The following is a 13,019-nucleotide window of genomic DNA, read 5'->3' as shown; positions in this document are numbered from 1 at the left end:
CTAACTTTATCTGTTGTTCCTTAGAATATAAGAGAAAATAGGAGAAAGATATGACTGGGCTTGTCTAGATGAGGCCAAATTTGCCTACTTTTTTTTTTTTTTTAATCATGTTGGGGCAGAAAGAGGAAGAATTAGTGGGTAGAAACTGTAAGTCCAGTAACTTTATTTGCAAGTTTACTGTGGTCACCTGAATGTCCTATGCTCTGTCCAGTTGAATTAACAATCACTCCTCCTTTGGATTAGGGGAAGGGAACAGCTAAAGAGTGCAGAAGCAGAAGGGTGGGGTGAAGTTTAAGGGGATGGGTGGAAAAAGTAGAGATACTGGTTTCCCAACACTAGGTAAAAAAAAAAAATATTTTTTTTGAAGATGGAGTCTCACTCTGTCACCCAGGCTGGAGTGCAGTGGTGTGATCTTGGCTCACTGCAACCTCCACCTTTACAGGTTCAAGCGATTCTCCTACCTCAGCCTCCTGAGTAGCTGGGACTACAGGTGGGCACCACCATGCCCGACTTATTTTTGTATTTTTAGTAGAGACGGGGTTTCACCATATTGGCCAGGCTGGTCTTGAACTCCTGACCTTAGGTGATCTGCCCGCCTTGGCTTCTCAAAATGCTGGGATTACAGGCATAAGCCACCATGCCCAGCACTAGGTAAAATTATAAGTGCCACTTCTAAGTGAAGAAATGAGTGTTAGAGAATTTAAATCACTTGCCGAAAGTTACATAGTTTTTGTGAATATTATAGTCTATCACATGAATTCAAATCTTTCTGACCCTAAGGCCCATGCTATTACCATCCTTTCTGAAAAGACTAAGTAAGCCTGGGCTGTATGGTGAAACCTTGTCTCTACAAAAATTACAAAAATTAGCCGGGCACAGTGGCATGTGCCTATGGTCCCAGCTACTTGGGAGGCTGAGGTGGAAGGATGGCTTGAGCTCAGGGAGGGCTACAGTGAGCCGAGATCATGCCACTACACCCCAGCCTGGGCAATGGAGCCAGACCTTGTCTCAATCAATCAATCAGTCAATCAGTCAATAACTGTGTGATATACCATTGAGTGGATTTGAGAACATGCTTTATCAGCATTCTCTTTTATACATTTAGATTTTGAGTGATTTGTAAATATTTGTACACAGATTTATTTTTAGTTTAGAATTATTTAGAATAGAATCTCAGAAGTGGAATTGCTTATTTAAGTAATATGAACATTTTAAGGCTCTTACATGTTTTCATACTAATTTTCTTTCTTCGTCTTTTTTTGTTTGTTTGTTTCTGTTTTTTTGTTTTTGAGACAGGGTCTCACTTTGTCTCTCAGGCTGGAGTGCGGTGGTGCAAACGTAGCTCACTGCAGCCTCAACCTTCCCTGCTCATGTGATCCTCTTAACCTCAGCCCCCCAAGTAGCTGGGACTACGGGCATGTGCCGTCACCCTCAAATAATTTTTTTTGTATGTTTTGTAGAGACTGGGTTTCATCATGTTGCCCAGGCTAGTCTCGAACTCTTGAGCTCAAACAATCCACCTGCCTTGACCTCCCAAAGTGCTGGGATTATAGGCATGAGCCACCACGCCTAGCCAGACTAATTTTCAAAAGGAACATGACAATTACATTTTTTGGTCCATCTTATTTAGTAGACAAAAAAAATTTGCATTCCTTTGCTTGCTACTGAGATTGAACGTATATTTAACCAGGTGTAGTGTGTTGTTTGTGTCTGTGTGTGTGTATGATCACAATTATTGCTGGAAATACCCTTAAGAGGCCAATGTATATGGAGTTCTGTTAGGAAATAATTATGAATTAAAAAAAGAAATATTCATATATTTAACTTGTTTTGATTTAAAATGCCATATTCTTCTCTAGCTTTCATTCTGTCTTCATTCCTTCCCTTCACAGCCAAACATTGAAAGGCTGTTTATTCCGGCTGTTATCGCTTCTTCACCACTCATTTTACTACTCAGCACATTGTAATATGGCTTCCTACCTCATCTCTCTGGATTTGTTCTTGCCACAGCTACTAAATGACCTTCTGACCAGCAAATCCATTTGTCACTTTTGGCTCCAGAAATAATGTTATTTTGATTTTTCTTTAAATAAGATTTTTTACCAGCTTAGACAACAAAGTAAGACCCTGTCTCTACAAAAAAAAAAAAAAAAAAAAAAAAAAAAAAAAAAATGTTTTTTTTTTTGAGATGGAGTCTTGCTCTGTCGCCCAGGCTGCAGTGCAGTGCAGTGGCATAATCTTGGCTCACTGAAACTTCTGCCTCCCGGAACAAGCGATCCTCCTGCCTCAGCTTCCTGAGTAGCTGGGATTACAGGCATGTGCCACCACACCCAGCTATTTTTTTTGTATTTTCAGTAGAGTTGGGGTTTCATCTTGTTGACCAGGCTTGTCTCGAACTTCTGACCTCAGATGATTCACCCGCCTCGGCCTTCCAAAGTGCTGGGATTACAGGCGTGAGCCACATGCCTGGCCTACAAAAATTTTTTAAAAATTAGTGGGTATGGTGTAGCATGCCTGTAGCCTGAGCTACTTGGGAGGCTGAGGTGGGAAGATTGCTTGAGCCGGGAAGGTCAGTGCTGCAGTGAGCTGTGATCATGCCACTGTACTCCAGCCTGGGCAACAGAGTGAGACCGCGTCTCAAAAAAAAAAAAAATTAAAGTTTTTAATTGGCATCAATGTCTTCAATACAATTTTGAAGAAAAAATTATTTATTTTGTTAAATGATTGATCATATGCCACTACATCAAAAAACATCATTTCTTTCCATAATTGTTGAAACATAAATAACCATTCTACTTTTTGAGCCAACTACCCTTACTAGTTTCTTTAAAGATTAAAAAATATTTTCAGCAATTTTTTTCTTTCATTTCTAACTGTACTATTCTTCTTCTTAAGGTTTATTTACTTATTTTATATATATTATATATAATATATATTATATATTTAATATATATATTTTATATATAATATATATTATATATATATTAGTTAAGAAGCATATTGGCCTTTTAAAAATGTCTTTCATAATCCAAATCATTATAGAACCTGGCCATGTTCTGGAATGGTTAGCTTCCTAGATTTAAGCATGATAGTGATTACAAGTTACAACTACAGGACTTACCTGTACTTAAAAATGAACATTCTTACCCTAATCCCCTTTTCATCAGAGCCTTTGCTGTTGCCATGTTAGAAGAAAAAGAGTTACTGGATGCATTTTCCCAGGGATTCCAGCTGAAATCTGGAGTGCATTCATAAGTAATTTTATAAAGAATGTATATTTTAACCATTTAGTGGATTAAATTGTGTTGTTGGAACATAATTTTTTTTTTTTTTTTGACAGAGTCTCATTGAGCCACCCAGGCTGGAGTGCAAGGGTGTAGTCTTGGCTCACTGCAACCACCATCTCCTGGGTTCAAGTGATTCTCCCATCTCAGCCTCCCGAGTAGCTGGGATCATAGGCAACCACCATCATGCCCGGCTAATTTTTGTATTTTCATAGAGATGGGGTTTCACCATGTTGGCCAGGCTGGTCTTGAACTTCTGACCTCAGGTGATCCTCCTGCCTCAGCCCACCAAAGTGCTGGGATTACAGGCATGAGCCACTGCACCCGGCTGGAACATAATTTAGGCCTCATATAATTTTCTATTAGAAACTATGTTCTAGGTTCCAAACATCCAATTTATAAGCAAATCTTTGAAAAAAATCTTCTTAAAAGTGACAAGATGCTCATCTGTATTTTCTGCTATAAATTGTGTCCTTGAATTTGCCCCTTTAGGACTGTATTAATTGAAATTTAATTTAATTCAGGCAACCCTAAAGATGTTGTTGGATCATTTGAAATTGGTGGCTTCCTATCATGAAGTGAATAAGATGACGTGCCAGAATTTGGCTGTGTGCTTTGGACCAGTGTTACTAAGTCAGAGGCAAGAGCCTTCATCACATAACAACAGAGTCTTTACTGATTCAGAAGAACTTGCAAGTGCTTTGGATTTTAAAAAACACATTGAAGTTCTTCATTACTTACTCCAACTCTGGCCAGGTAAATGATTCTCTGGAAATATTTTTCACTTTCAATGATAGGGTATTTGAATTAACTAATCATTAAATATGCTCATATGTGATTGAAGAAACTCTTCTAGATTTTGCTTTTTCAGAATGTGATTTGATACCTGCCCTTTAGATATTTTTTCATTTAAATGTTTTCTGCCTTTGCTGATGACATTGTAGGCATGTAGATTAATGTGTACATTTTAGATTTGGTCAGATCTAGATTTAAATCCTGGTTGTGCCACTTATTAGCAATCTGACCTTGGGCTGGTTTCTTAACATCTCAGAGCCTTGTATCATCTTTTGTCATATGGATTTAATAATATGTTTATAGATTTTATATTAGGATTTTTAAAAATTGTGTGTGTAATGTGCTCAGCATAGCTCTTGACACATAATAGAGACTCAATAAACACTAATTTATTTACTCTTCTCATTTTTAGTTCAACTGATATAAAGCAGAATTCATTTTTCTCCTTAAATCAGTTCTTCTTTACGTCTTTAACTGCATTCATGGTCATTAGTCAAATTATCTCAGCTTGAATTGGGAATTATCTTTGACCTTTCCATCTTATCCAATCCTTATTCCAATCAATAACTAAAGACTGATAGTTGTTTTCCTAATTAGCTCTGATATAGTTTCATAGCTAAAAGAAATATGTATTTAATTAGACATTCTGTAAAGGACCCTGCATTTATATTCCAAAATTTTCTTAGCTTTTAGTAACCCCTGCTACTCTCGCCCCACACTGCATGGGACCAAGTGTGAAGTACTTTGGTGCTTGGTGTAGAGCACACTAGTAACCATGCCCGGCCCTGGGGTCAGGCTTGGGTTCAGATCTGGGTGGTGACACTTACCGGCAGGGTGGGCTATGGCAAAAACTTTAACCTCTTCAACTCCCATTTTGCTTCTCTCTAAATAATGCCTGCCTCAGGGTTGTTGTAAAGATTGAGATAAAGCATCTAAGGCAATGAGCAAAATGTTTAGCACAAAGTGAGCACTCAGTCAATGTCTTCGGTTACTCTTTTGTTAAATTTATATAGACAGAAAGATTAAAGTACAAGGGAATGCTTGATTTCATCATTTAAAGTGAATTAAAAATTAAGTTAATAAAAATTTTCCAGCATTTTGGGAGGCCGAAGCAGGTGGATCACAAGGTCAGGAGTTTGAGACCAGCCTGGCCAACATAGTGAAACCCTGCCTCCACTAAAAATACAAAAAAATGAGCTGGGCATGGTGGCGGGCACCTGTAGTCCCAGCTACTTGGGAGGCTGAGGCAAGAGAATCGCTTGAACCGGGGAGGCAGAGGTTCCAGTGAGCCGAGATCACAACACTGTACTCTAGCCTGGGTGACAGACAGAGTGAGACTCCGTCACAAAAAAAAAAAAAAAAAAAAAAAAAAAAAAAAATCAATGTTAAAATTTGGAAAGTTAAAGCTTTTACTTTCTTTTAAATGCAGGCTTAAAAATTATTCTAATTTATGTTTTAACTGAATTAGAATGTTATTTTAACTATTTTAAAACCCTGAATCAAGATTATCTGGGTAATTGAACTGATTTCAGCATTTGATGCCCAAAGTAAGGGATCTTTCAGAGTGTCAACTGTGTCTCCTTTTTCTAGAACAGCTTTAATTCTAATAAACACCAAGAATTTGGGAGAAAGCCATCTTGTCATTACCACAAATGAAAACTTGCTTTCCTGGAGATACCATTAAGTTTACTGTCAGTGTCTGAGTTCATTATTATTATTAATTATTCTGTGCTAGAGGTTAAGGTCATTATATTATTTTATAATAGTAGCCACCTTAGTTTTGGGTTTGGGAGAAAAGAACTTAATGTATATCTTGTGTTATAGAAAAAGCAGGTTCGGATTTCAAATTCACTGTATTCTAACGACAACCTTAAACAGCTGTTCCTAGTGTGTATAGCACCTTATTCCAAAGATTTGTGTTGTTGGTTTTAAAAATAACTGCTCCTTTTTCTATAGCCTGTTATTTTTCTTTAGTTGTAGTTCCTCAGACAAAGAACAGGGCAGAAAGATGAGAAGAAACAAAAGTTTTACCCTGTCAATCACCTGCTGTTGAATTCAAGAAAAGGCAGAAATCAAGTAGATGAGGTGCACTTACTGGGCCTGAGAAAGTTGATGGTGACATAGAGAATGTGGCAAAGACTAGTAGGCCATAGCATATTAACTCAGCGAATGTCTATCCTATCTCCATGCATTCAATAGAAGGTTTTAGCTTTCCTTGCTATGCATATCTTATTTTTCCATTTGGAAATTCTCCAACTCCAGAGTTAAAAAGAGTTACCCCCTTCCTTTTTATTTTCTAAACTTTTTGTTTTGTTTCATGTTATTTTTTGTTTATTAATTTTGGGCAAGAAGATAATTTGCTTTGAGATTTATATTTGAAAAGTCCTATCTTCAAAGTAGTTAGTTAGAACTTTAGCATATCAGCATTAGAAGGTAAAAATCATCCTGCCAATAGTCTTTTAGATTGTCTTCTACTGAACTCTCAGGTTCTCTGGAAGCAGCTTAGAAGCCAGATCAGCAAGGGGTGGGGGAACAAAATGGAAACACACTTCCCCCTTGACCAGAACAGCCTTTTTAAAATCTGTTTTATATATTGAGTTTTCACTAAAATGTTTCTTTTAGATATTCATTTTCTGTTTTAAGAATACTGAAAATTACTGCTGGTTCCCCTATCACTTTAAAGATGGAGAAATCAATTTAGAGAGAGTATAATTCCTAGATCCTTGCTATACCACATTTTCTTTCCTTTGTGGTTTTTTTTTTTTGGGGGGGGGTGGAGTCTCACTCTGTCGCCCAGGTTGGAGTGCACTGGTGCAATCTTGACTCACTGCAACCTCTGCCTCTCAGGTTCAAGCAGTTCTCCTACCTTAGCCTCCTGAGTGGCTGGGATTACAGGCATGTACCACTGCGCCCGGCTAATTTTTGTATTTTTAGTAGAAATGAGGTTTCACCATATTGGCCAGGCTGATCTCAAATTCCTGACTTCAAGTGATCTGCCTGCCTCGGCCTCCCAAAGTGCTGGGATTACAGGCATGAGCCACAACACCTGGCCACTATACCACATTTTCTATGACAAATATATTTGGGGCAAGTTTTTTGGAAAGGTACCAATTTTTCTCTTATTTCTTTTTATTTCATCTTTCTTACTAGATTGTAAGTTTGGTGAAGTCGAGGATTATTTTTAACTTTATATTCCCAGATCCTAGCAGAGTATTTGGCACTAACTAGACAGTCAGTATATTTTTGTTAAATAAGGTAATTATAGATAAAACTATAATAAAGTAGTAATTAGAAACAAATCTACTGGTAGAAAACAAGATAAGGAAAAATTAAGTTTCTTAGTACTTACTATATTTTGAATTCTTTTTCAGCAACCTTATAGACTGCATTTTTAATTTTATTCTCTTGAAGGTGGGTAGTCAACAATGATGGGAAAACCAGAACTTTTGAGGTTAAAATTAGCCATTTTCACCATATATTTAGTTGTAAACCACTCCGACATCAGTAGTCTAAAAAGTCAGTGATGTTGGTTTTTCAGAAATTGAAATTTTTAGTCTAAAAGATATAAAATATCAGTTTAATTGGTTTCTTAATATTTTCCAAGATAATATACAGAAATAATGTTTCAATATGGTCTTAGGTAAGTAAGTGTAAGCAACTGGCAACAAAATGAATCTGGATTTTGTAGGCAAATGTCTGAAAATGCAGGCACAATAGGACAAGTTTAAGACATAAAGTAAAAATACATGTTTAGATCAGACCAGATAACCTCAAGGCTAGCAGAATATTGTAATTGGTTGGTGAAAACAACAGACATGACAGTTAAGCACTAAAAAGAGCAGGAATAGCACAAAGAATGAGGGGGAAAAAGTAAGGAGATAGTGGTGATAAGCAGCTAGAGGAGGAAAAATGTGAATAATTACACAGTGGAAAATTCAGATATCCATTCTGCACTTACATCAGTTGATGGTATGGACCATTCTATATTAATACTAACATTAAAGATCAATGTAAAGTAAATAACCTTTATTTTCTAGAAAATTTTAGATCAAGAAATTTTAGCTATCTATAGTGATACATAATAACCATCTTAAAGGCCGGGCGCGGTGGCTCAAGCCTGTAATCCCAGCACTTTGGGAGGCCGAGACGGGCGGATCACGAGGTCAGGAGATCGAGACCATCCTGGCTAACACGGTGAAACCCCGTCTCTACTAAAAAATACCAAAAACTAGCCGGGCAAGGTGGCGGGCGCCTGTAGTCCCAGCTACTCAGGAGGCTGATGCAGGAGAATGGCGTAAACCCGGGAGGTGGAGCTTGCAGTGAGCTGAGATCCGGCCACTGCACTCCAGCCTGGGCGACAGAGCGAGACTCCGTCTCAAAAAAAAAAAAAAAAAAAAAAAAATAACCATCTTAAAAATGCAATAGAAATGTTAAAAACATACCTATGTACAGTTATCAAATATTTCAATAAAATCTAAATTTAAAAAAGTATGGGATCTCTGAAAAATGTTATGAATATCACTTTAAGTGTGGAAAACTAGAACCATATATATGCTTTTATAGTTTTTTAGTTGTTTTATTTTATACAACAGCAAACAAGCATTCATTATATGTTGGAGAGTATAAAGTTGGTGTGTTATCACTGATTTATGTTGCTTTGTCTTAGTGAAGGGAAATAGAGATGAAGGGGCACTTACTAATGGAGAATAAACAAGCAGAAAGATAAAGATATTATGGGTAATCTTTAATAGCTATGTGTCAGCATTTTAAATTGTCTATTTTATATACAGAATAACCTTAGATAAATATTTTGTTCAACACACAGGAGTAAACCTTAGTTTGTAATGAAGTAATGTGTGTCTCTATGGTAGTCGTCTATATGGCTAGCACAATGCATACTCTCAGAAGAAACTAGTCTTAATATGGAAAGTGTTATTTGGGATTGTTAAATACCTAATCAGAATGAGAAAATAAAATATCTGTACTATTTCCAGGCAATAAATGAAGATAGTAGATAATGCTGTATAATCAAACTCAGGTAACAAGTGGTCAAATCTAGTATTTGCACATTTTATCAAAGTGAAATTTGGTCTGCTTAGTAAACTATGACTCTGCTGCTAATAGAATTGCAGAAAAGCCCACAAGGGTCAGAACTTACTAGGCTGATCACCTTAGATGCCTTTGCCTCATTTAGATGTTTGCAGATAAAGGAACTTCTTGTTATATTTTGTTTGTACACCAACATGCCTTGCCTGCTTTTTGCTGTAGCTTTTAATTTAGGAGATGCTAGCAGCTTAGCTATTGTTTGAATTATAGCTAGATAATAATAAACTTGCACAGAAAATTAATTGACATTGGAAATGTGATTTGTTTGGGGACGTTATGATGTAGCATGAATTAGCACCATGGAACGTTATACTGCTTCTATCCTTAATCTAGATTATGTCTGGTAATACAAAAATAATTATGGAATGCTTTCTTTTGATAGAGTGCATGTTTTTGTTTCAATGCATGTTTGTAGTTGATGATTAAATGGCTTATCTTTAGCTGTTTTTTTTTAAGTTCAGTTGGATTACTGTCACTAAAGCAAAATTGTTGTTTGTTTCTAGTGCAGCGTTTAACTGTCAAAAAATCAACAGACAGTTTATTCCCAGAGCAGAAGTCTTCTCTGAATTATTTGAGGCAGAAGAAAGAACGACCTCATATGTTAAATTTGAGTGGTACTGATTCATCAGGAGTACTTAGGCCAAGGCAAAACCGATTAGACAGTCCACTTAGCAATCGTTATGCAGGAGACTGGAGCAGCTGTGGGGAAAACTACTTTTTAAATACAAAAGAAAATTTAAATGATGTGGATTATGATGATGTCCCTTCAGAAGATAGAGAAATTGGAGAAAATTATAGCAAAATGGATGGGCCAGAAGTAATGATTGAACAGCCAATTCCCATGTCCAAAGAGTGTACATTTCAGACATATTTGACAATGCAGACAATTGAGTCTACAGTGGATCGAAAAAACAATCTCAAAGATCTACAAGAAAGTATTGATACTTTGATTGGAAATCTGGAACGTGAACTCAACAAAAACAAGCTTAATATGAGTTTTTGAGATTGAGGGTTTTTCTGGTTTTATTTTGTAATGTCTTAAAGTTTCAAATCTGTTTTTCTTTGCTTTCTTTTCTTATACCATCCACAGTGATGTTTTCATTTTATTACTCTTGAAATCTTTAATTTCTAATAAGTTTATCTGATTCAATTAAAAACACTATTCATTAATATAATTTTTACTTATCTCCCTAGAAAACTTTTCTGGGGATCAGTAAAACTTGGACATCTTGGGCTATTTTACTAAATCTTGCCAAGTCTATGGAGATAACTTTCAAATGCACTTAAGAAGGTTCACATAAGTTATTATCCCCTCAATGTTTTTCTGCTTTATGGGAACCATCCTTCTGTAGCTGAGACAGATGTTCTTTTTTTGTTGTTTTTTGAGACAGAGTCTCACTCTGTCGCCCAGGATGGAGTGCACTCGTGCGATCTCAGCTCACTGTAACCTCCACCTCCCCAGTTCAAGTGATTCTCCTGCCACAGCCTCCCGAGTAGCTGTGATGACAGGCGCCCACCACCATGCCCAGCTAATTATTGTATTTTTAGTAAAGACGGGGTTTCACCGTGTTGGCCAGGCTGGTCTCAAACTCCTGACCTCAGGTGATCCGCCCACCTTGGCCTCCCAAAGTGCTGGGATTACAGGCGTGAACCACCACGCCCGGCCTTTAGATGTTCTTTTAGAGGAACATCACAGCTGCTCAGTCTGATTTGCAGTACGGGTCCTGGTACACTGCAACATCCTTTGGTCATATTTGTAATGCAAATGCTGCTATAAGAAAATCTTTTTATAAATAAAAGTGAAATTATACAAGTATTAATGTATTCTGTATTAACAGTAATTATTTAAGCTTATAAAAATTAAATATTTTTATAATCCTGAAACTATGTATATATTTATAAATGCATATATGTATAGATATCAGGATGGGGGAGGGGTTACTGTAGAATCACATGTATTTTTAAAGTATATATGTCATGAGGCCAAAATTATTATCTTAAAATATTTTTTTCAGGGAGAGAACATTTGAATTAAAGGAGGAATTACATAAAAACACCTGAACAAAAATATTCTAGAAGCATCTGAATAGAAATAATAGACTTTCTTTTCTTTATTCACAGAAAGTCACGATGTCCCCTGTGAAAAGTCATCTTTTAAATTTGAAATCCTCTAACTCCTTAAGGGATTATGTGCCCAGATTTCTGCACTGGTGACTTACATTTAATAAATCTGCTCCTGTTCTATGCATTTTTATATCCCGCTTTGTTTTAATTATTTATTTGCAGTAGTACATTTATAACATTGACTTTATAATTACCCCATTTGTTTCTAAATAAATTGTCTTGCTAGCATATTACATGTTATTGATTTTTAAAAATTAACTTATTTTGGCTAAGTATATATACAGTGTTATAGCAATCACAGTAATGTTTGAAAATGTAAATTTAGAAGGCTTTTGTATTAAATCAAAATGTATTTTTTTAAACTTTTATATCTACAAAATATGTAATTTTAAAATTATAAATAGACTTTAAGTTACCAACTTTTAAGATATACCAGTCATTGAAAAACTGACTTCCTGATGTTTTTCTGAATATTAAAGTACTTAAACTATTTCTATGCAATAAATATTGATAAACAATCTTATTTAATTTGAAAACCCATTGTTAAAAAATAAATATTTTTATATGAAATTTTCATTTTTTAAAACTTTGTGTTAACAATTCAGAAGAATACCAAGAGAACATATATACTGAGTAAACAGTCAAAGGAAAGTACTCTTGAATGTTTAATAGGAAAGCTGTCTCAGTTTCCTTCCTTTTGTTGCTATATCATGTATGAATTGAATAAATTGTTCCAGAAATGTAAAAATTTTATTAAAATATTATAATCTTCATGTTATGCTATTAATTATAATGGTTTTAAGGATCACTTATGTTAATATTCTTTTTAAACAAAGATGTTAAAGTTTTGGACCATCATGTATTATCTATCAATATATGTAATAACATTTATTTGTCCAAAATTTTCCAGAATCTGAAATACTTTAAGGGCCATGCTCGTATTACTGTATTACTATATTATTTTGGGTGAGAATAGTTTTAAAGTTGATCTCTGCCATCTTAGAGAATTCTAATCAGTTTTTTGTTGTCTAATCACCGAGTTATAGCTATAAACTGCTTTTATGACTCTGCTGTCCCAGAAGTGTTTTATAAGTTTAGATGTCTTTACTTTAAATGGCATTTTACCTCAAATATTTTTTGAGAGTTTTTATACCTGCTTTTTATAATTTCCTAGGATCTTTCTGTAGTGTCAAATGTTGTTCCTTTCTGAGCCTGCCAGCTTTAATTTTTCTTTTCTTTTTCTTTCTTCTTTTTTTTTTTTTTAAATAGAGACAAGGTCTCAGTATATTGCCCAGGCTGGTCTCAAATTCCTGGGCTCAAGTGATCCACCCGCCTCAGCCTCCCAAAGTGCAAGGATTACAGGTGTGAGCCACTATGTCCTGCCTCTAATGTTTTTTAGGATTAAAAACAATTTTAATTTTAGAGCATGTACCTGAATAAAAATTCTAAACAATTCAGATGGATAAAAAATAAAAGTACAAGTGTTTCTGCCTGCCATCCACACCAATTTCACCTCTTAGAGGTAACAGCACGTTTCTTGCTGCTATTTCTTATCATTTAAGCCGAATTTGTTGTTTTATGAATGATAAGCAATATATCTCACTTCATTCCTTCTCACCATTTTTGTTGTTTTTAGTTCCTCATTAGTTCTCCTTTATAACTTCAGTTAATAATTTTTTTGATCCATTGATTTTAAATATGTTTCCCTAA

General features: G+C 35.5%; 1 protein-coding gene across 1 annotated transcript in view; it reads left to right on the top strand.

Moving 5' to 3' along the window:
• SYDE2 (synapse defective Rho GTPase homolog 2) overlaps positions 1-12,077 on the top strand; it is a 42,367-nt gene extending 30,290 nt beyond the window's left edge. The window contains exons 6-7 of the mRNA XM_010382552.2: positions 3,809-4,040; positions 9,689-12,077. Of these exons, the coding sequence (XP_010380854.1) occupies positions 3,809-4,040; positions 9,689-10,188 (732 nt within the window). The 3' untranslated portion in view covers positions 10,189-12,077. The remainder of the gene's footprint in view (positions 1-3,808; positions 4,041-9,688) is intronic.
• Positions 12,078-13,019: the final 942 nt, after the last annotated feature.

Source organism: Rhinopithecus roxellana, chromosome 12 (assembly GCF_007565055.1).
Source record: "Rhinopithecus roxellana isolate Shanxi Qingling chromosome 12, ASM756505v1, whole genome shotgun sequence".
NCBI lineage: Eukaryota > Metazoa > Chordata > Mammalia > Primates > Cercopithecidae > Rhinopithecus > Rhinopithecus roxellana.
This window is presented reverse-complemented; position numbering and strand designations above follow the sequence as displayed.